This window comes from Macaca thibetana, chromosome 5, assembly GCF_024542745.1.
Source record: "Macaca thibetana thibetana isolate TM-01 chromosome 5, ASM2454274v1, whole genome shotgun sequence".
In the NCBI taxonomy this organism is placed as follows: domain Eukaryota; kingdom Metazoa; phylum Chordata; class Mammalia; order Primates; family Cercopithecidae; genus Macaca; species Macaca thibetana.
This window is the reverse complement of record NC_065582.1, coordinates 145,894,376-145,918,779: the sequence shown is the minus strand read 5'-3', so window position 1 is coordinate 145,918,779 and position 24,404 is coordinate 145,894,376. Positions and strand designations below refer to the sequence as shown.

At 48.5% G+C, this 24,404-nt stretch overlaps 1 protein-coding gene across 12 annotated transcripts in view; it reads right to left on the bottom strand.

The window, feature by feature from the left end:
- The window catches only part of APBB2 (amyloid beta precursor protein binding family B member 2), a 410,008-nt gene that overhangs the window by 7,692 nt on the left and 377,912 nt on the right, over positions 1-24,404 (bottom strand). For 8 of the 12 annotated variants that reach the window (XM_050790340.1, XM_050790345.1, XM_050790341.1 and 5 more), the window contains 5 exons: positions 10,349-10,463; positions 7,149-7,236; positions 5,868-5,951; positions 3,631-3,746; positions 1,864-2,043 (listed from right to left, as the gene is read on the bottom strand). In XM_050790340.1, the coding sequence (XP_050646297.1) occupies positions 1,864-2,043; positions 3,631-3,746; positions 5,868-5,951; positions 7,149-7,236; positions 10,349-10,463 (583 nt within the window). Of the gene's footprint in view, positions 1-1,863; positions 2,044-3,630; positions 3,747-5,867; positions 5,952-7,148; positions 7,237-10,348; positions 10,464-13,147; positions 15,791-22,852; positions 23,235-24,404 lie in introns of those variants that run through there. The other 4 variants (XM_050790342.1, XM_050790347.1, XM_050790350.1 and 1 more) reach the window with 3 other exon arrangements.

Here is a 24,404-nt window from a genome sequence, read left to right as displayed (position 1 = left end):
TGTCTTGCCCACTAAACCTGAGCTCTACAATGCAAGGATTGTATCTCAGTCATGCTGAACGCCCCAGATTCCAGCCCGCAAGTGTGAGGCTGAATTAAATGAAGCACAGGGCTTCACATGCAGCAGTTCTCCCCCAACCAGGCAGCTCGGCGCCTCTCAAAACCTCTGCTCCTGTTTGTTCCCAACGCTGCTCTCCTGGCGTGCACACTCCTCCTCTCCCACCTGCAGAAGGTAACTGGCCTCCTGCCTGATCGCCACCTCAGCCTTGTTCCTCCAACCTATCCTTTACTTTGTCGTCTTCTTTTTTTTGCTGGATACTCTTCTAAAATCTAAATTTATTAATTTAGATTAATTATTAATCTAAATAATTACTGGGTGCGGTAATAATTAATGGGTGCGGTAAATAATTAATGGGTGGGTGCGGTGGCTCACACCTGTAATCCCAGCACTTTGGGAGGCTGAGATGGGTGGATCACCTGAGGTCAGGAGTTTGAGACCAGCCTGGCCAACATGGTGAAGCCCTGTCTCTACTAAAAATATAAAAAATTAGTCGGGTGTGGTGGTGGGCGCGTGTCTTCCCAGCTACTTGGGAGGCTGGGGCAGGAGAATCACTTGAACCCGGGAGGCGCAGGTTGCAGTGAGCTTAGATCGTGCCACTGCACTTTAGCCTGGGCAACAAGAGCAAAACTTCATCTCAATAAATAAATAAATAATACAATCTAAATACAATCAATTCAATCCCCAGTTTAGCGATCCCTGCTGAAGAAAATCAGGCCTCCACACACCATCCTAAGCCCACCATGATCCGGACTGCACCTCCTTCCACTCAGGCCCAGCACCCAACCTGCTGCTAGAACACACCTGCCCATAGGCTCTGGTGCCCACACTCATACAGCACCCTCATTTTTTTCTGAGATGGGTTTCCCTCTTGTTGCCTAGGCTGGAGTACAATGGCGTGATCTCGGCTCACTGCAGCCTCTGTCTCCCAGGTTCAAGTGATTCTCCTGCCTCAGCCTCCTGAGTAGCTGGAATTACAGGGATGCACCACCATGCTGGCTAATTTTGTATTTTTAGTAGAGACGGGGCTTCTACATTTGGTCAGGTTGGTCTCGAACTTCTGACCTCAAGTGATCTGCCTGCCTCAGCCTCCCAAAGTGCTGGGATTACAGGCGTGAGCCACTGCACCCAGCCCAGTTCCCTCATTTTTATTTGCAGTGTCTGGCATAAGAGGGGCACAAAGGACATATGATGGAGGAATAATGAGGTGTTCTTGTTTGTTTCCAAGTATCCATGTGGTGTAAAGAGTCCTGGCTTTGTCACCTGGCAGACTTGGGGCTGAATCCAGGCTCGGCTCTGTCACCGACAAGCCCTGGGGCCCATTCTCTAACTTTTCTCTCTATTTTCTCATAAATAAAACAGAACTAACAACTACCTAACTGAGTTAATGGATATAAATAAAATGTATAAGAACAGTGTACAGAAACCAATCACTGGAAATAAAAGTCATTCAATGTATTGATTTTTAAAGTGCTGAATTGAATCCAAACAGTACCAACTCATGCATGACCAACATTTCACATATGAAATTGATCTGGGATCAAGGATTGACAGTCGTCAAGCTGGTGGTTGTGAAGCTCGTTGGAGCCTCTATCTGGCCCACTTCTTCCAGGAGTCCTGGCCTTTTGAGATGTAATCTGTTTCGCATAACTGATTCTGGCCCTAGGAATGACAGCGTTATAAAGTAAAGCATTACTTTAGGGATAGGGTTTTTTCCATTTCCGTGAGTGATTCTGCTCTAATGCATGGCATATTAGAGATGAGCAGAGGCGGGAGGGCTCAACAGCCCGTACTGGGATTACTCACCATGCAGGCGGCCTGCACGGCCTCAGACACGTTACCAGCATTAGGCTCGCACCAGAAAACGTGGCACTCAAAGCGCTGGTTCCCCGTGTCCATGATGAAGGCAAATGTGTGGACATCCTTCCCGACACCCATGAAGGACAGGAATCGCACACGACATTCCACTAAGACTTCCTCTTCATTCTGCAGGAGACATTATGCGGCATCCGATCAGGAGGTGCCAGGATCAGGCTTAGAGTGGCAGCACATAGGAACTGGCATTCAGAAAGTATAGCCAGGCCGATCCAGAAAGGACCTGTGTTTTTCTCAAAAAGCGGAACCTTGCCAAACGTCTGAAGAGGCCATCGCTGTGTGGCTACCCTGTTCCGGAGGTCATGTTTGCTCTGAACTGCACTGCTGTCATGGGCTGTGATGTGCGTCCCATTCTCCATTATTGCATGTGGCTGTGAGTTCACTGTCGGGAGGAGCAATGCCGTCTACACTTGTTACATCTAGCCCAATACAGGACACCCGGTGGCCCAAAACCCATTTGCCCAAGTAAACCCCCAGAGCACCAGAAAAAAGGGATTCACGGTGTCTTTCTTCGTCCAGTGATTCTTACCCAAACTAAACAACACACTGAATCACATTTCCATCTAAAACCATATAAAACAAAAAGCTGCCAAATCAACAAAAAGTTGTCAAATTGTTTTTTTTTTTTCTTTCTGGCAAACTGGTGTCCATCTGGGATCCATATGAGGCAGCTAAAGAAATGTTCAGAATTCTTTCTTATAGGGATGAACACTACATCCTTTGCAAGAACCATATGCAAGTTCTGAATTAATAAACACATCCAAAATGTTGACTTTTGGATCATTAACATCTTGACTTATTAAATATTCACTCTGGTGCCTTGGGAGTGTTTAATGAGCAAAGTACGCTAGTGTGAGAGGTTGGGAAGTTTTCTCAGGAGGAAGGAGGCTGTGGTGGAGATCTGGGTAAGGGTCAGGTAGGCAGAGGGTGGAGCATGGAGGGTGCAGTGCTTGTGATGACGCTGGGGTGGGGAAGGGCGGGACCTGCTTGAAGAGCGGAGGAGAGCTCAGCATGCCAGCTGGAGGCAGGCAACGCGCACCCTGCTCCTCTCTCCAGGGTGAACCGGGCGGCCGTGGAGCAGGCTGATGACTGGTGGTCTTTCCATGGCAGGTGCTCACAGAGGCAGAATAGAAAAGTAGGCTCGAGTCTGGGCCAGGCTGCCTGGATTTGAGTCCTGATCCCATTGCTTCCAACTGTGTGACGCTGGGCAAATGACTGAGCCTCTCTATGCTTCAATTTTTTCAACCACAAAACTGGGATAATTTGGGCTGAGGCTAATGTGGCCTCTCTCAAGACAGCCAGTAGCTCCTTCTGCTACCGAGAGAGTCACAGGGCTCTCCCGAATGGAAGCATCTTCTGCTTCCCAGCCCCAGATCACACAGCCCAGGCAACACGGGCGCCCTGAGAGTGAGCGACGGCTAGCCTCACACTGTCACCTCTAGCAAACAACTTGTCTCCGGGGCACATGAGGAAGACAGAATCAGGAGCACCAGAAAAGAAGTTTCTCAGACCACAGGAAAATAGAGGTACGCACAGATTTAGACCCAGACAAAGGGCCAAATCTTTCAAATGCAGGCCATCTTAATCAAGGACGCACAACTCCAGCCTTGACTATGTTCCTAAGTTCCACAGAAAACCACTGTATCTTATACTCACTGTAACCCAGACATGCCAATGCCATCGAAGATTCCTTCTCACCTTTTCACTGATGACAGTCACAGTGGCATCGGCCACATTCATGTTCACTGACAGCCAATCCTCCTTGTTGGATGAGGTCATGAGATTTTCTATGGCACTATTCAGAATGTCCATTCCTGGGGACAGAAAAGGATAATTTAAAGTGTCCTAAAGCCACTTACCACACTCAAATGTGGGCCCAAATCACCAATAATAGCTACACCCAGACTGATCTTTTTTAATAAAAGCCAGGACACTTCATTCTCATGTTTGCGCAACAGGAATGAAATACCAGCTTTTGGCTGGGCGTAGTGGCTTGTGCCTGTAATCTCAGCCCTTTGGGAGGCTGAGGCAGGATCATTCGAGGTCAGGAGTTCGAGACCAGCCTAGCCAACACAGTGAAACCCTGTCTCTACTAAAAATACAAAAATTAGCCGGACATGATTGCTTGAACCCAGGAGGCGGAGGTTGCAGTGAGCTGAGATCGCACCACTGCACTCCAGCCTGGGCAAATGAGTGAGACTCTGTCAAAAAAAAAAAAAAAAAAAAAAAAAAGAAAGAAAGAAAGACAGAAAGACCAGCCTTTTCAGTAGGAAAGGAGAGTCAGGAGAAGCTCCGGGCACCTGGTGCTGACACGCTGGCTATATAAGCAGAACATGGCCCTTCAGCCTCTCCCCACCCTCGCCATCTCTCGGCTCCTTTACAGTGGATCCCCCGCTTCAGAGGGGCCCTTTTGCCGGCTGCTCCCAGTTTTTCTGGGGGATAGGGGTGGGAGTGACAACTTTCTGGAGGTATCATTCACACGCAATTCACTCATGTAATGTGTACAATCCAGTGGATTTTAGTACATTCACAGAGTGCAACCATCACCATCATCAATTTTTTTTTGAGACAGGGTGTCGCTCTGTCACCCAGGCTGGAGTGCAGTGGTATGATCACGGCTCGCTGCAGCCTTGACCTCCCAGGCTCAGGTGATCTTCCCACCTCAGCCTCCGGAGTAGCTGGGAGTACAGGTACATGCCACCATGCCCAGCTAATTGTTTAATTTTTTTTTTTTTTGTAGAGATGAGGCTTTGCCATGTTGCCTGGGCTGGTCTTGAACTTTAAGCAATCGACCTGCCCTGGCTTCCCAACGTGCTGAGATTACAGGTGTGAGCCACCATGCTGGACCTACCGTAATCAATTTGAGAACATTTCATCACCCCAAAGAGAAACCCCGTACCTGGCAGGGGTCATTCTCCATTTCCCCCCGCCCTCCCAGCCTCTAGCCCAAGGCAACCCTTACCTACTTTCTGACTCTAGAGATCTGCCTATTGTGGACGTTTCGTATGAACGGAATCACACAGTACGCAGTCTTTTGGGACTGACTTCTCTCATAGCATGTTTTCAGGCTTCATCCATATATGCTATAGCACACTTCAGTCCTTCACTCCTTTGTATCAACAAATAAAACTCCACTGTATGGAAGTATCGCCTGTTATTTATCTAACTGTCAGTGGACTTGTCAGGACATTTGGGTGGTTTCGCTTTTTGACTCTCATCAATAATTCTGCTGTGAACATTTGCATACACGTTTTTGTTCATTTCTCTTGGGTCTATGCCTAGGAACTGAGCTGCTGGTTCTAAGGTAACTATGTTTCACCTTCTGAAGAATGCCAGACTGTTTTCTAAAGCAGCTGCACCATCTTACAGCGCCCCCGCAGTGTATGCGGCTTGCGATTTCTCCACAGCCTTTTTTAACCCTGGTGAAGGCTCCATCTCCCAGTCTCCTTTTGGCTTGGTATAGCCCAGCAACTACATTCTGCCACCGGCAAGTGAGCTGAATGCTGTGTGTGCCACTACTGTGTCACTCCTTGACGGCATGAAGCCTCCGCAGCCCTCTCTCCTGGCCCGCCAGCTGACGAGACACGAAGCAGGTACCCCGGCCTCAGAGATGGAGGCCTCGTTTCACAGCAGCAGAGCTCTTCCACAGCCCTGGCTCACACAGCTCTAGACTTCTGGGTACACAAGAAATCCATGTCTGTATTGCTTAAGTCCTGTACGCTGGGGATGGCAGGTCAAAGCAGCAGGGCCTGTCCCTCTACTGATCTTTTGATCAGGACCGTTTATGTTCTCTGGCAGGTGACAGGGTGACAGCTTGATTCAAGACGAGGCACGAGAGTAAACAGCCGACCTCACCCTCCTTGGAGGGAGGGCGAACGCCTCCTGTGAGCTCCCGCACACTTGCAAAGTGGAAAGACAATAAACGTTTCACATACCGACTGGTTTGTCTACAGGTAGCATGCCCAGGTACTGCACGTGGAACTTCTGGACCAGCTCAGTCTTTGGTGTTGGAAAATCTACTATAGGGAACAAAAGCAACACATCTTTCTCAGTGGTTCCAACACACATGTACACAAGAGCCGTAGCTCTGCAGCATCAGAATGCTCAGGACACCCCCTGTGCCATAACGCCCTATGTTTCTGGATGGAAATGTAGCAACTATTCTACAAGAGCAGCATTACTCCACATAGTGGGGCTCTGTCAAAATCCTGTTCAACTTTCAAGACAGGAATGCATTTGAAAGCAGGAGGTGGCATCTCTGTGTTAAAGCTGCTACCGTCTCTTTGATGTATATTACGTAGCAGCTTTTGGTGTCCTATTTAATTAGGTGTGGTTGATGCCCACAGAAAATGCAATCTCAAAGGGCACAACCAGAGACATAGGAAAATAACTGAGTTCCCTCAGTACTCAACGACCATGTTTTCTTTTTCTTTTTTTTTTAGAGACAGAGTCTTGTTCTGCTGTCCAGGCTGGAGTGCAGTGGTGCGGTCTCGGCTCACTGCAACCTTCACCTTCAACCTTCATCACCTGAGAATTGCTGGGTTCTAGCAATTCTCCTGCCTCAGCCTCCTGAGTAGCTGGGACTACAGGTGCACGCCGCCACACCCGGCTAAGTTTTTGCATTTTGGTACAGACGGGGTTTCACCGTGTTGCAGAGGCTGGTCTCGAACTCCTAAGCTAGGGCAATCCACCCGCCTCAGCCTCCCAAAGTGCTGGGATTACAGGCATGAGCCACCACGCCTGGCCCATGTTTTCTGTTTTTAAGATTAGTCAAGTATAGTAGTGGGAAGGGGAGAAAGAGGAGGACAAGGAGGTTGATCTGTAACTGGCTGAACCATCAATTGAGGTAACTCACTACCTTCAGACCAGCCCAACCCACGTGTTTTTAAACTAGCTGGGGTTCTTACCCCAGGTTGCACATGAGTTATAATAGGAAGAACATAAAATACAAAATAAAATGAAAACAAAGGCAAAAACTAAAGACAATATTCTTTAATCTTGTCCAGTAACAACAAAACTCATTCTGGCTTTGTGCCTAACCCTAGTGATGCAAAATCAACTCTGCGCCTCTGTGGGGCCCAGCGTGTGGGTTCAAACTGTGCTGAGCTGAGTGTGCTCTTTAAGGAGACTGGAAATGCCAGAGAAGCATGTGAGAGCCTTCAGTCCTGGACCGGGGCACAGGGCCATAATGAAGACAGGAGGTGCTGCTGACTTACCTTGCAAAGGGACGTCGAGGTTCGCATTGGCCCTTTCCTGTAAGGAGCTGCAGGCCAGGGCTTTGGCATTCTTCCGTTCAGCCATAATCTAAGGGGGAAAAAGCACAGCTTTGGAGTGTGGGTTCAAGCCCCCATGTCTTCAGCTATTCCAGCCCGTAAAGTGTCTAGGTTGATTTCACTTCCAAGTTAGATCAGCTTTAGTCTACTGCCTGAAATTCCACCCTGTATCTCTGGGCTACGTATTTTGTGGAGGAATTCTGCTAATTTTCTCTGGGGATGATAGGTGAAAAACTATTCCTCAGAGTAGCAGTCCCCTGATTGCTTGGAATGGACTTTTTCCATTCACCAGGCTCCCGCCTCTACTAGAAACAACTCAAACGAGTCTCCCTGGTCTTGCATGGACCCTGCTGGCCCACAGTGGCCAGTGGCAGCCACAGCAATGGCTTCTTCCGGTGCTTCCAAATGCCACCCTTTGAAGACAGAGTACATGGGTTCAAACTGCACTTCTGCCACTTACTAGCTGTGTGACCTCGACCTTGGGCAAGTGACCTGACCTCCAGTGTCTCGACTGCACATGGAGGTGATCATAGTATTTGTCTCAGACAGTAGTTCTGAGGATCATGAGTGGCTGTGTAAGCACAGGGAAGGCCCAGACAGCATAAGTGCTGAGAAATGTTCCCTGATGACATGCTTTGGCTGTGTCCTCACCCAAATCTCATCTTGAATTGTAGCTCCCTTAATTCCAATGTGTTATGGGAGGGACCTGGTGGAGATAACTGAATCATAGGGGCAGTCTCCCCCGTACTGTTCTCGTGGTGGTAAGTCCCACGAGAGCTGATGGTTTTTATCAAGGGTTTCCCCTTTCACTTGGCTCTGATTCTCTCTTGCCTGCCGCCATGTAAGACTTGCCTTTCACCTTCCACCATGATTGTGAGGCCTCACCAGCCACATGGAACTGAAAGTTCATAAAACTTCTTTTTCTTTATAAATTACCCAGTCTTGGGTATGTCTTTATTGGCAGTGTGAAAACAGACTAATGCACCTGCCATTTCTGCTGTTATCCTCAAACTGCTCTAAATTGCTTCTCTTCTGTAAAGGACACCGATGCCTGCTTTACTTAAGAGTAAAGCACTTTATACTCCTGTTCTCCACCAGTTACATATGGTGCTGTGGGTTTAGGGACTGAAAGAAGCCCACCCTTTAGTGACCTCAAAAGTAACTTGGATCTTCATTCCCAGACTAAGTTTTCCATTCCAAGTGGATTGAAAGTCATTTCCACCACAGACCTCCACTCTGCCTATCTCCAGATCCATGTCCGGGGCAGCGAGCAAGAGGGCTGCTGACAAGAATAAAATCAAGTGTTTCCTGCACACTTATTCTGTGCCAGGCCATGTTCTGGGGGCTTTATGCCACAATAAAGCTCCATAAAGGCAAGGACTTTTTTTTTTTTTTTTCTGTTTTGGTCATTGTTCTCTCCCCAGTGCCTTTGATGGTGCCTGGCACATAAATGGCATTCCATTCTATGTGTTGCATGAATGAATGAGAAACGAAATCCAGGGAGCAGGCTGCAATGCTGCAAACGGCAGCAACACCCCAGTCTCATCAATGCAAGAATGTGAACATGGGCTGGAATAAACGTGGTGATCTCAAGACCAGTGTCCATCCTGCACGTCCCCATCATGTGAGTCAGAGCAGCAGACTGGGGCGTTCTTTCATTCTGAGGCTGGGGACAGCTCCCTGTCCCTGCCCCTGTCCCTCCCTCAGGCACCATGGCTTGCACCTCCTGCCAGGTAACAGGCTGGGCCAATCCCTGGCCTGGGTTGGGTCTTGCCAGCTAAGGAGGAATTGTGGGAGTGACGCTCGGTTATGATGTCAGCCTGAATCAGAAAGGTGACATTCAACAGAAGGGATGGCAAAATTCTGCATTTAAATTCAAGAAATTAAGCAAGTCTGGGGCATGGAACAGGCCTGGCTGAAGGAAACTTGTGTCAGTGTCTTGGGGGTTCGGCTGCCACCATGTGAAGAGAAATCAGGAGGTGATGTGGTTGCCAAGAACATCGAGCACCACAATAGTGTATCCATGGAGGTCAAAGGACAGAGCAGCCCCTGGTCTGCTGTCCGCTCACTTTTGGAATACTGTGTTCATCTGGGGGATCCAAAAAGAGTGTGCCCAGAAAACGATGGTTAGGGGCCTAGAATAGCCATGCGACCCAAAGGTGGCTGCAGAGATGGGGTGGGGGATCTGGAGAGGGAGGAAGTCAGGGGCAAGAAGACTCAATGACAGATGCTTGTCCAGCACCTCTAAAACACACAACACATGGCGAAACACAGCAAGGTTTTAAGTGTCTAAAGAGCTGGCCAGCAAAGAGAATGGGGGACCTTTCTCTGCTGCTACAGATGGCAGATCTCCAGTCAGTACCTGGAGGTTCCAAGAGGAAGATTTTGGGTCAACGTAAAGAAGAAATCTGTAACAGCCAGAGCTGCGCAGTAATAGAACCTCCTCCTGAAAAGTAAGAGACTCCATCTGTGGGAGTCTATGGGTGTGCAGGGCAGAGGGTGGGGGGATGTCTGCAAGGGGGCTGTTATGCTTGTGGGAGGCGGAGGCTGGACTGCTGACGCCAGACTATTTGTTCTCATTCTGAGGCTCTGTGACTTTGGTTAAGGAAGCGGGACCCTCACTAGCATGAGACAGTGACCGCAGTCTTGCCTCCCAGCTGGACAGGGAGCTTCTACGGGACACTGTGTGTCCTCAGGAAGTCCGTGTGTGTTAACGGCAACCCCTAGCTCCCTGCATTTGCAGAAACCCCGGATGGTTTCTTGCCACCTCCTTTCCTGTAGCCTTTTTCTCTACCCACATTGACCTCAGGTCAGATGGCCCTGCCTCTGGAAAATCCACCTTGACCCCTTTCTCCTGTTTTCCAGGGTGTACGTATCTCTGTCATTGTTGTGCCTACCTGAGATATGTATGTTTCCAGGCTGCGGGAGGGACTACGGTTCTATTCATTTTGTGCAGATGGAGTGCGACTCAGAGCGATGCCTGGCCTGCAGCAAGAATACTTCAACGACTCTGGCTGAACAGTCTGCCTACTTCTCCCTGAGCTTACTGCAGGTCGATGTGCCCCCTCCCCTGCCCTTCCACGTCCCTTCATGCGGTAAGAAAAAAAGAGCGAGGCGGCCCGCACTACCCTGACGCGCCTCACCTTGGAGCAGATCTCGTGGAGACTTGTGGCAATGGCTTTTGCTGGTGTGTCACATCGAAATACATGACATTTCAAAATTCTTGTGTCTTTATCTCTTGCTACATAAGCAAAATCCCTGTGCAAGCAAAATGTATCAGGACATTAGTAAGAGAAACTGATTACCAACACATACTTTAGTTATGAAGTTACCTGAGCTAGCAGCCAGCATGTCAATGGTAAACAATGTATGCAATGATTAAAAGAAAATTTAATTTCAACAACTTCCTAACATATAGGTTTATGACAATTAGAAATTGATTTCTGAGTAAAATACCTACAATGTGGGATACGTGCAGTGGCTCACATCTGTAATCCCAACATTTTGAGAGACCAAGGTAAGATGATTGTTTGAGGCCAGAAGTTTGAGACCAGCTCTTGAACCAGGCAACATAGTGAAACCACTGCCAAAAAAAAAAAAAAAAAAAAAAAAAAAAGGCCAGGTGCAGTGGCATGTACCTGTAGTCCCAGCTATTCTGGAGGGTGAAGTGGGAGAATTGCTTGAGCCCAGGAGTTTGAGGTTGCAGTGAGCTATGATCGTACCACTGTGCTCTAGACTAGTCAACAGAGCAAGACTTAGCCTCTAAAAATTTTTTTAAAAAGACTGTGCGTGGTGGCTGATGCCTGTAATCCCAGCACTGGGAGGCTGAGACAGGTGGATCACTTGAGGTCAGGAGTCCGAGACCAGCCTGGCCAACACAGTGAAACCCTGTCTCTAGTAAAAATACAAAAAAATTAGCCAGGTATGGTGGCGGGCACCTGTAGTGCCAGCTACTCGGGAGGCTGAGGGAGGAGAATGGCGTGAACCCGGGAGGCAGAGCTTGCAGTGAGCCGGGATCGGGCCACTGCACTCTAGCCTGGGCGACTTAGCAAGACTCTGTCTCAAAAAAACAAAACAAAACAAACAAAAATTAGCTGGGCATGGTGATGGGCGCCTGTAATCCCAGCTATTTGGGAGGCTGAGGCAGGAGAATCGCTTGAACAACCCGGGAGGCAGAGGTTCCGGTGAGCCGAGACTGTGCCACTGCACTCCAGCCTGAGTGACAAGGGCGAAACTCCCTCTGAAAAAAAAAACCTACAATAACTTCAAAACCCAGTCTGTTGAACTCTTGGAATCTCTAACAACCCTTAGTGCACACTGAATTTCACAGATCCCTTCTGTCTAGTGTAACATCATGTTATGATTAGAGAACACAAAGGCTTGAAGAACACATGAATCGCATGATGATATAATGACATGGACCGTGGTGCGAACAATAGGCGCTGATGTATACACATGTGCACAGACAATAGCGCTGATGTATACACATGTGCACAGACAATAGGCGCTGATGTATACACGTGTACAGACAATGGGCCAGCCCACGGCTGACTGAGACAGCTGAAGGGCAATCACAGGGAGTCAGAACACAGACACCATGGACTAGCAGTCCTATCAAAGGCCTTTGATTGTGTTAAACACGTCTCAGACTCCAGATCTCAGAGCGATGGCAGCGGCGGCGCATTATTTACTGCTTGCTCAGACACCTCGGTGAGCATGCCGCTGACGGGTGTTCGCGTTTGTTCTACTGATAAAAAGGATACTGACTGTGACATCACTTGGATTCAAAACAACCATGCGATACGACTATATTTCTTAATGTTAACATTGGAGGACAGCGGTTCAAAGATGAAAGTGTTTTTACATATACATACACACACGTTATATATATGATATATAGGTTTTATATATGATATATATGTTTATATATGTTATATATATACACACACACACACATATAAAAGCCCAGCTTTACCCATCCGGGAACGGATCACAGTGATTTATTTGCATCTGATGCTAAGCCAGGATACTGTCTGGAGATATAACTACAGAGAAATTTTTAAGTTATTTCTCTTTTTTTTTTTTTTTTTGAGACGGAGTCTTGCTGTCGCCCAGGCTGGAGTGCAGTGGCCAGATCTCAGCTCACTGCAAGCTCCGCCTCCCGGGTTTACGCCATTCTCCTGCCTCAGCCTCCTGAGTAGCTGGAACTACAGGCGCCCGCCACCTCGTCTGGCTAGTTTTTTGTATTTTTTTTTAGCAGAGACGGGTTTCACAGTGTTAGCCAGGATGGTCTCGATCTCCTGAACTAGTGATCTGCCCGTCTCGGCCTCCCAAAGTGCTGGGATTACAGGCTTGAGCCACCGTGCCCGGCCCCAAGTTATTTCTCTTAAGGTAAGACCTGGCAGCCTTTTCATAGACTATGATGGATACTTTCCCCAAGATAGCCTTGGCAGCCTTGGGAAGGGACAGGGATTTACAATGGCAGGCAACTGGCCATCGTGAAGGTCTGGCCGGAAAACCCTGCCTCACAACCTCAGCTCGCCATGCCCCAGGTAGCCCTGCAGTGGGACTCCCTAAGCCCAGGCTCCAGCTCAGCGGCACCTCACCTGGCTGCCCCATGACGCTTTAACCACGGGCTGTCCACACATGACCTCAACATTTCTCCTCCCAACCTCATCCTGCTTCCTGACGTTCTAGCTCAGTGTCATGCTGGAACCGGACTCCCCCTGCCTCATGTGCCACACCCAGTCCCCACGTTCGTCCTGTTTCACCTCCTGGAAATTTCTGGCATCCATCCCTCCATTTCCAGCCCCCCCACCATGCAGCCATTCTAAGCCGCTCCTTGCCTCCCTGCCTGTGCTCAGGTCATCTCCATCCCTTTGCCAGGACTCAGCTGAAGATGGGTGAGGGCCTGTAAGGTTCCTCGCACACACAGTACATACATGGGGGCACCGCAAGTGTCTATGTGTGTCTTCTCCTCAACACTCTGCAGCTCCATGAAGACGACTGTGCCTAACTCATCCCAGCGTCTAGTCCAGGCCTGGCGTATCGCCGGGACTAATAAGTGTTTGCGGGCTGAGCGGAAGCGTGGGCCTGCGGCACACATCCCTCCTTCCGGCTGGGAAAGTCGGCCTGCGGCACACATCCCTCCTTCCGGCTGGGAAAGTCGGCCTGCGGCACACATCCCTCCTTCCGGCTGGGAAAGTCGGCCTGCGGCACACATCCCTCCTTCTGGCTGGGAAAGTCAGCCCAACGCTCAGGCCTAACGGGTTCCACGACTGGGCTGGGGCAAGGCACGGGGCCCACACTTTGAGGGGTGAGCAGTCTTCTCCATACTGTGGTCCTGCGGCCTTCCCATCCAGCCTCAACCACCATCAGGGCAACACATAAGAAATGGACAGAAGACATCCCATTTGGAGATCACACTCAAGGGATGCCTTGCTTCTGGTTCTCCTCCCTAGAGGGTCCTTCAGAAACACACCACGTCTCCCGGCACACAACTCCAATCCTTCCAACTTCCACGTGCAGCCGCCATCTTCCTGCTGCCAAATCTCCCCAAAACTCCCTGTGGTCAACCACACAAAGTTCAAAAACCTCTGGCTGGATTTTGAGAGTTCCAAAATTTGTCCCACCAACTTTCCAGCATGTTCCTCCCACTGCGCGGCACTCCCCACTGCTCGAGAAGAGATGGGTCTCGTGTCTGCTTGCAGTGCTGTCTCCCCTCATGTGGTGGCCAGTGGCCCTCCCCAAACTGTCCAGTGCACGCCCGTCTACTCAGTCTGGCCCAGCTCCGCGGTCCACCTGGTCCTCTGGCCCCAGGACCCTGCTTGTATCTGAATGCCCATGGTATTTACATTCTGTGCTACAAAGAAGAAGAGGTCGTTATATCTTTTGTAGTTACTGTTACAGGTGTCGCCTGTGTCTGTCTTCTAAGTGACAGCAGCAGCCAGAAGGGCCAGGCAACGAGATTCTGGCCACCCACATTCGAGTCTCAGCCCTGCTTTCACTTAGCTATACAACCCTGGGCATGGAATTGGACCTCATCTTTAAGTGAAGGGGTTGAAAAACATGATTTCCAAGTCCCTCCCCGACTCTGACATTGTCTGATAGAAGCTTCCAAGATCCATCAGCCTCTCCACAGTGGCTGGCAGGCCCCAGAGTGCAACATCCCAAGGTTACCGACAGGGCGGATGAACAGACCCTGGTCAATAAGCAATCGATTATTCCTATCGAACTTCGGCTTTGTGCCCTCTGTGCCTCGGTTCTTCCATAGGCAGCCTTTTTAGGCTTAACTTTAAAAAAGTATGATTATTAATCTTCATTTTCCTCTGGCACAGAGGAAGGTGACTGCTGCCTTAAGGGCAACCATCTGGAACCCACAGCTTCCCCAGGGAGAAACTCAGCAGCCTCAGGCATTTTTGGGAGGAATTCTCACAATTTTTTTTTTTTTTTTTTTTTTTACAGCCTTATCTTTTGTTGTTTCCTCCTAGGTAGAGGCTAATAGATTAGGGAGGCAGCAAGCTGTCAGTCCATGATGGTGGGTGAGTCCGGTAACTAACTCCCTCGAGACTTCATCACTTCCCAGGATAAAAGAGGTGTCTTCTCATTGTGGAGGTCAAGAGATTTGTGCATTTCCCATTTCACTCTCATGTAACATATCCCGAGTCATCCTAAAACAGCTGAGATCTGTAAGAGGCAGTGAGGCCTTTCTTTCAGGCCTAGAGCACAGACCAGTGGAGCGACTTCGTCTATGGACAATGAAATATACAAGCGATCGAATTTCATTGATTTAAGACGAAATCCAAGCATCACTTGCCTGTGTGAAAAGCCTGCCTTTTCGGCACCTGACTTCTGAAAAGGGCTGGTGCGGGAGAGTCATGATCCCTCCCCGCATCCCAGGAACCTGTGGCTATATTCCCTTACATGTCAGCAGAGGCTTGGCGGATGTGATCAACGAAGGATCCTGAGATGGGGATGTTATCCTGGACTACCTGGGTGGGCCCGCAAATTCACAAGGGAAGGCGGGAGGCACTTTCTTCCTAAGGGAAAGAACAGGAGGCAGGGGCCAAGGAATGCAGGCAGCCTCGAGAAGCTGGAAAAGGCAAGAAAATGGATTCTCCCCGAGAGCCCCCGGAAGAAACACAGCCCGGCCAACACGGGGATTTGACACTTCTGACCTCCGGAACTGGAAAAGAATCAAGTGCTGTGGCTTTAAGCCACTCGGTTTGTGGTCATTTGTTACAGCAACAATAGGAAATGAATGCAGCTGCCATTTGGATTTTATGGTGTGGTATTCAAGACTGATATTTTTAAAAATACTCAGTTCATTAAAGGCTGGGCGTGGTGGCTCACACCTGTGATCCCAGCACTTTGGGAGGCCAAGGTGGGCAGATCACGAGGTCAGGAAATTGAGACTAATCTGGATGACACGGTGAAACCCCATCTCTACTACAAATACAAAAACTTAGCTGGGTGTGTTGGCAGGTGCTTATAGTCCCAGCTACTGGGGAGGCTGAGGCAGGAGAATCACTTGAACCTGGGAGGTGGAGGTTGCAGTGAGCCGAGATTGCGCCACTGCACTCCAGCCTGGGTGACAGAGCAAGACTCCGTCACAAAAAAAAAAAAAAAAAAAAAAAAAAAAAATCAGTTCACTTCTACAAGTACCTTCTAGCTGGTATTATGTATCAGGCACCAGCGAGGCAAATTCAAACAGCTGAGGTTCCAGCCTTGCAAGCCCGTCTAATGTTACTGACGGGTAGAGAGGTTTGAACTGCTGCTTTAAGTGTAAGAAGGACCTCATCACTGTAAGAAGGCAGCAGATGGTTCAAAGAACATTGAAACAGGTATGAGCAAAGGCAGGGAGGTCAGAAGGCCCCCCGAGTGTTTGGGAGGCCTCCCGGTTGTCCTATGTGTGTGCCCCAGGCACTGTGGTGAGGCCCAGGTGCGGCTGCAGGGGTGCTATGCAGGAGTCTGTACTCAGTTTGCAAAGTGCCTCGTGTCTTGCCAGGACTGACCCTTACTCTGAGCCATCCCAGTCTTGCAATATTACAGGTGACCCCATGTGATTTGTTTGCTGGGACAAAGCCGGCCAAGGGAAGGAGACTGCGGTGGTCCAGCACAGGGGGATGAGCAAAGTGCAGGCTAAATCAGCATCTGTGAGAACGGGGCAGAGGAGATAGATGGAAGAGGTATTGGAAGGATGGCTGGCAGGAGTGGCAGATGTGTGAGAGATGTGGATGAGGGAGGGGATTAAGAATAACTCTGAGGTCCCTGCTAGGATAGCTAAGCACCCCTTCACTGGAGTGGGGGAGGAAAGGAGGGCTGGTTTGGTGCAGGAAGCTGATGAGCTCCAGAGTGGACACGACGTATAGGGTGCTTGTGCTTGAGGAGCACCAGGTGACAAGGCCCACGAAGCAGGTGGGTGCTGGGACCCTGCGCTGAGGCCTGCGGCCTGGGCAGGAGACATGGATCTGGGAGTTGGGTAAAGTCAGGGGAGCATGTGAGAGTGTGGAGCATGAAAAGACAAAGCTGGCTGGGCGCGGTGGCTCATGCCTGTAATCCCAGCACTTTCGGAGGCCAAGGCAGGTGGATCCCTTGAGGTCAGGAGTTCAAGACCAGCCTAGCCAACATGGCAAAACACCGTCTCTACTGAAAATCCAAAAATTAGGCGGGTGTGGTGGCACACACCTGTAATCCCAGCTACTTGGGAGGCTGAGGCGTGAGAATCGCTTGAACTCAGGAGATGGAGGTTGCAGTGGGCTGAGATCACACCACTGCACTCCTACCTAGGCAAACAGAGTAAGACTCCATCTCAAAAACAAACAAACAAAAAACATGTCAAACCAAGGCCTGGCGACCAGGAAAGACATTTAGAGGCCTTGTTGAGGCAGGAAGTCCAATGAGAAGGTGGAGAAAAAATTGCTGGGGAAGAGGGCAGGAAAAGCCCAGGAGAGGCTGGTCCCAAAGACATCAAAGAATGGGGGTTGAGGGAAAGGGGTAGAGAGTTTTCCAGAACAGTGGGAGACAGGCCAGGTGGTCTCAGCCACAGGTAGGTCTGCGGTGACCTTGGCCTCCTGGACCCTTTCCTGGGAGGAGTTTGGGGCCACAGCCTGAGGAGTACAGGAGTTAAAAGAACAGAGTTCATCCCTCTCTCTCCTTTCTGTTTTTTACTCTTCTCCTTCTGGAACTTTCCAAACACACATGAAAATAGAGAAGATAGTAAACGAACTCTATGTCCCATCAGCTGGCTTCCACAGTGATCAGAATGTCGCCAATTAGTTTTTTACACAGCTGGGTTTTTTCCCCAATCCCAGTGTTATGATGCTAAAAGCCACTACTGTTATATGTAAGAGCAACATAATATTTCCTAGATTTTCTTGTATTTTGAGGGGGATAAGAAATTGCTTTGTAGTAAACACACCTCCACACTCAGAGTGTTCCTGACAAACTGTGCAAACTTACACTGGTGCGATCAGCTCAGCCTGAGCATGTGAGCTGGGGAGGAAAGAGTGTGCCGGGTGCCACATGGCCATCAGGCGTCAGGCAGTCAAGCAGGCAGGGTCCGTAGCCAGCTCCGTTGCTGCATGGGACACGGGGGCTGGCTGGTCCACTGCAGGCACCTTTGAGGCGCCTTCAGGTGGGGAGCCCTTGAGGGCTCTCCTTCCGTTAGCACTCCCGGCTTCCAGAACACAAGGAGGGTCCCATCTCAGACGGGATGGGAGCCGTACTCATTAACCGGGGGCCTCACACAGCCACGCAGGCTCCAGGCTTCAGCATCTCGTCTGTAAAACCACACAGCTGGTCCAAAAGATCTCCGAGGGCCAGAAAGAACATGGCTCCCAGTTTTTCCAACAGCTTCTAGATTCCCAGGAACCTGTGATTGTCTGAAATTCTACCACCTGCAATCATCAGCCACGATCTGTCTGACACTTGGCAGCAAGACCCATTTCTGCCCTCTGCTCCAACTCGTGCCATTCCTTCGCCATTTACAAGGCTAGTCCAGGAGCCGTCCGCTCCCCATACATGGAGTTCCACTCCATTTAATGCCTGCAGTCATGAGAATCATTGCATTTTCTTTTCTAAGCCAGGAAGTGGAAGGCTTTAGCTATAGTTTCTTGTGTCTGTTCTTTAAATGGTGACAGAAGCTAGTACCAGGAATCAAGTCCCTGTTGCCACCTGCTTACTGAGCCCTTTTCGTTACTGTCTTTTTTGCTGTCCTCCTCAGTAATTACTCCCCCAGAGGACCAGGCTAGAGTTTTGCTGGAGAAAAATGACAGTGTTAATACATCTTATCTGACAGCCTCAAATTTCTTAATTAAAAAAATAAAAAGGACCAAAGATTGCTTTTATATATTCTCAGTTAAATAGCATTCTAATCACTCAGTGGGATCTTAATCCATCTTTATGGAATGAATGAATAAATGCTTCTTTATTCAAGCGGGCTCTATTTATTATTATTATTATTATTCTTGTTATTATTATTATTTTGAGACAGATTCTTGCTGTGTTACCCAGGCTGGAGTGCAGTGGCATGATCTTGGCTCACTGCAACCTCCACCTCCTGGGTTCAAGTGATTCTCATGCCTCAGCCTCTTGAGTAGCTGGGATTACAGGTGTGCACTACCACACATGGCTAATTTTTTTTTTTTTTTTTTTAGATGGAGTCTCACTCTGTCACTCAGGCTGCAGTGCAGTGGTGCAATCTCAGCTCACTGCAACCTCTGTCTCAAAGGTTCAAGCAATTTTCCTGCCTCAGAATCCCAAGTAGCTGGGACTATAGGCGTGTGCCACCACATTCAGCTAATTTTTAGTATTTTTAGTAGAGATGGGGTTTCACCATGTTAGCCAGGATGGTCTCAATCTCCTGACCTCATGATCTGCCTGCCTCAGCCTCCTTAAGTGCTGGGATTACAGGCGTGAGCCACGTGCCTGGCCAATTTTTGTATTTTTAGTAGAGATGGAGTTTCACCACATTGGGCAGGCTGGTCTCGAACTCCTGGCCTCAAGTGATCTGCCCACCTCAGCCTCCCAAAGTGCTGAGATTACAGGCATGAGCCAACATGCCTGGCAAAAGCAGACTATTTTAAAAAATAGCCGGAACTACTTATTCTCTCCCTAAATCTCTCCTTTGCAACTCTCTTAGTGTAAGTGGAATTTGCTTATGTGTTTACCTCTCTTCAAAAAGGCATCTACAGACCCCTTAGCTGTGACTCAGGCTAACTTTTCAAAGTCCCTTTTACAGCAGCACCAGTGGGTGGTACCTATCTAGAGTATTTCCATGATAGGACATCTCGTTTCTTTAATAAATCAGCCTGTTCTGTTGGTGCAAAGCTCCAGTGAATAATACATATATGTCTTCTTAAAACATTTTTATATATTATTTTTTATTTTATTATTTCAAGACAGGGTCTCACTCTGTTGGCCAGGCTGGAGTGCAGTGGTGCAATCACAGCTCATTGTAGCCTCGACCTCCTGGACTCAAGCGATCCTCCCGTCTCAGCCTTCCAAGTAGCTGGGACTACAGACACTTGCCACCACACCTGGCTCAAAATATATTTTTTCTAAATGATGAACAGAACCTTGCCTCCCTGTAACTTCTGCTTGTAGGATCCAGTTTCGCCTTCTGGAGTGGCACAGAACAAGCTGACCTTGTCAGCTGCACGAGAGCCCATGTAACTGGCAGGAACTCGCCTGTCCTTTTCTGTTAGATTCACATTACACGCAATCTCTCACCAGTTCTCTGCTGCTGGGATTCCTTACCAAGTATCCACAATTTGGTAACATCTTTCACATCAATCACATTTGCTCAGGTCAAATACATGGCATGTTTTATTCAGGGGAATTTGTGAAGGCTGGCACACGATAGGCATTCAATAAATTGTAGGTACCATATTATAAATGAGGAAAAAGAAGTCAAACAAAAAGCCCACTTTGAAATACTGTCACCTTATCCATGAGGGATTTTTCTTTTTTCTTTTTTTTTTTTTGAGATGGAGTCTTGCTCTGTTGCTCAGGCTGGAGTGCAGTGGTGCCATCTCGGCTCACTGCAACCTCTGCCTCCCAGGTTCAAGAAATTCTCCTGCCTCAGCCTCCCGAGTAGCTAGGATTACAGGCGTCTGACACCACACCTGGCTAATTTTTGTATTTTTAGTAGAGACGGGGCTTCACCATGTTGGCCAGGGTGGTCTCAAATTCCTGACCTGAAGTGATCCGCCCGCCTCGGCCTCCCAAAGTGCTGGGATTACAGGCATAAGCCTGGCCCCACGAGGGGTGTTTTTAATAAATATTTGTACTCATATGAATAATACTAAGACTTGCTAACATATACCCAATGACCATTTCCTCCCAGCTTATCTTGCTATTGATGCTACTGCAAAGGGCAGGTGCCATCTGCAAACAAGGATAAGACAGCAGCAAAGAGATTGGATCCAAACATTGCACTTCAGGCACTTTAGGACAAAGGGCTTTCTCTCTTCTTTGTTTCACCTGTGCAGGGCCCAGCATGAGATCAAAAATAGAATTCAAAAGGTAAGCCCACACGAGAACGGTGAAATTATAGGGTTCCTGGGCTACACAAAAATGTGGGTTGACAGTCTGTACAAGGTCTGGAGGAAGAATGAGTCCTGTTTTCAAGACTGGATGCTTTGATTTTCTGACTGCACTTTGAAAATCTTGTTCTGAGAGTGGGAGGAACTGGGAAGCGAAAGTACATGAGAAACTTCATCTTTCTAGATGGTCAATCCAGAATGACCCCCCCACAACACACACACACGGAAGACTTTGGTTTTCTGTTCTTCTTAACCCAATGTCACATGTATCATATGCACACATCACTAATTTCACAAAGTTCAGGCTCTTGCTTGGTAACCGTAACTTACTTTCTCCTTCTTTGCAAGCTTAAAAAGATGCTAAGATTTTTAGCCTCTGAAAGGAGCATCCCAGGTACTCGTCACCTGGGTAAACACACAGGCTTGGCAGGGAATTCTTCACCAGGCACGTTCATGAGACACAGAGTGTGTAAACAGAGATCTGAAATTCTACCACCTGCAATCATTGAGGTGGCTTGGGCAAACTAGAATCTGTAGCCCTCTCTACAACAGAGTCCTGCTGTTAATATGCACAGCAAGTGCTTCCCAGCAAGGACACTCACATAAACAAGGAGGATAGGAACTAGCAAACACCTGAAAATATCTTCACCATTGACTCTGATGGGACTGGCTGTTATTTTACATGAAGGAGCTCACATCCACATGCACAGCCCTCAGCCTCCAGAATCTTCCACCACCTCCCCCCGCCAGGGTCTCCTCAAAGTGATTTAAAAAGTCAGTGAAGTTGGCAAATTTTCTTAATCACACTCTCTGGAAGACCAGCCCTGGAGGTGTCACCGCCCAATCTATGCTGTCTCTCCCTCTTAACCACTGGGCAATGACAGCAGCACATCACTGAGGAAAATAGTCACCAGCAGGGGGCAGTCACACCACCAGTGTGGCAGGAAATACCGGCTGAGGACTCATCACTTCCAGCTCCCAACCAGGCAGGGAGGTTACATGAGACCAACTCTGACACAACGAGGAGATCTACCTTCCTGTCTCTCCACTTTGCCCAGCAGGAACAATCATCATTCTTTCAAGGAGAAAAATCTCAAAATTCCCTTCTTCCATTAAAAGTGTAGTTTTTATTAAGTGGTAGTTATGGAATCGTGGAGTTTAAAGTCCCCAATCAATCAAATGGGCAGGCGGACACGCAGAGCACTGGAAAAACACAACTGAGGCTTTCGTTTCGTCTTTTCCGTGGTTCTACCCTTCTTGTGGTGGGGAGGGAGGACCATATATTTTGGCTAATAACTGACACTGAAACTGAATCAGTGCTGGCTAGGCTAGTAGCCTAGTGCCAACCCTTACCAATCAAATTCTAGAGAATATGTAACATAAGCACTAATATTAATTTTTCTTTTCTTTTCATTTATTTATTTTCTTTGAGACAGGGTATCTCTCTGTTGCCCAGGCTGGAGTGCAGTGGTGCCATTTTGGTTCACTGCAACCACCGCCTCCCAGGTTCAAGTGATTCTCCTGCCTCAGCCTCCCAAGTAGCTGGGATCACAGGTGCCCACCACCATGCCTAGCTGATTTTTTGTATTCTTAGTAGAGATGAGATTTCACCATGTTGGCCAGGCTGGTCTTGAACTCCTGACCTCGAGTGATCCACCCACCTCGGCCTCCCAAAGTGTTGGGATTACAGGTGTGAGCTACCACACCTGGCCATGTGATTTTTCCAGAAGCATGAAAAGCCTCCTTCTACAATATGGTACATACCCTATTTCCATCACATTCACTCCCTGTCATGCTGATGAGATTTTTCTCAGTCGTTAGTAAGACTGACCACATTGGTGTTAGACTTAATCACTCAGCCCATCACCTTCTACAACCAGGGTCAAACACAGTAGAGGATGAGGGACGCAGACGCAATTCCAGACTCGGTTTTAAATGCTGGTGATAAAAGGCGAAATGAAACCAAACAAAACAAAAGTTCTGCCTTTCAAAGACAAGGATGGTTGTGAGGATGGCAATGCGACATGAAGAAAGCAAGTGAGCTTTGCCAGACACGTTAAGACACCACAAAGCGGGGAGAAGTGAAAATCGGCCGGTTACCTCTCTCTGAATCCGGGAAGGCGTGAGGGAACAGAGCAGAAACAACACGTTAGCATTCACACAGCTTCCCGCAAATAACACAGCCCCGTTAACAGTGAGTCTGAGCACTGACAGCTCATCTCATTTCCCAACTCTGCAGCGATTAATAGGCTTTCTGTGCTTATTTTAGGTCAACTGTATCGCCCAGAAGTGTGTATTTTGAGCCACAGTACGATGAAGCCAAGAGATGCCAGCTGAATTTACAGAGGCAACATATCAACCGGGGGAGGTAATCAAGCTTCAAATATCACAGTCAAATACAGGAAACTGTTTGCAGTAAACACTGGCAGAGGACGTGTCTTCATTTTCCAGCTCCACCTGCTCCCAATACAAAACATACAGAAACAACGGCATGGACACAACCTTACCTGTTTTACCGACATTCCGGACACCCTATTAACAGAGCTACACCACTGGAATCCAGGCACTTTTCCTGAGTTGCATCCTTACAGGGCAACAGGGAGGGAGGGAGGCAGCACAGAAGGCCAAGGGCAGGGGTGGGAAGTGGGAGAGACAGGAGATGACAGCTCAAAGTGGGAGAGATCAGAGATGTGTCAGCAAAGAGAGGAATGGAACGGAGAGAGGAGCAGAGTGCAAGTCTGGTTGGGGCCACACTCTTGGAGTTCCCTCCCTGAGCTGCCCAGAGCTGCCTGGGACCCTAATGAAGTCACTTAACCCCCTGACCCATGGAGTTCACACCATTCCTTTCTGGCCTTGTCACAGCCGATTTGCATGCACCGTACATAGAGCAACTGGACCGAAGAGGCAGGGAGTACTGGATAGATAATGAGGAGGAAAGGAAGAAACCCAATGTTCACAGAAACCCATTCTCTCGGGCACTCTACGGCCAGGGTCATGGAGCGGCCAGCAGGACCCTGCAGGGATGGAGCTAAAATCATGGCATGAAATGCCAAGCGCACCAGATAGTGAACCACAAAGTCATTAAGTGGAAAGGAAGAGCTGCTCACCCTGAGGCAGAACAATGACCATGGCACACTAGTAAGTGGGGCAAAAACAAAGCCAAGTTGTAGATGCATGGTCTCATAAAAACAACAAAATGTTTGCATGTGTATTTTTATATATACACAGTGAAAAACTTGGAATATAACACCGAACTGTCAACTGTAATATGGAAAGGGGATTATAGGGGATTTTACTTTATCTCTTTGAAAATTACACAATAAGCACATTTGACTTCTGTGATAAAATATGCAAATCTACCTCAGTACTGAAGGGAAGCCATTGTGGTCAGCATGCCCCAGGGCAGCTAAAAAGACCAATATTAATGATTACAATAACAGCAGCCAACAGTTACCCTTTATTGAGCTCTGTCTGGCCCCTAACAGTAACTGAACAAGGTCAGTATTACTGTTCTGACAGCTGAGGAAACAGGTCACATAGCTACTACATGGGGAAGAGAGTTTGACGGTAAGCTGCAGGACTCGAATTCGTCTTAGATGCACCCATGATGGGTACTCCATATTTCTACACAGTCCTGCAGAGCCCCCTAATG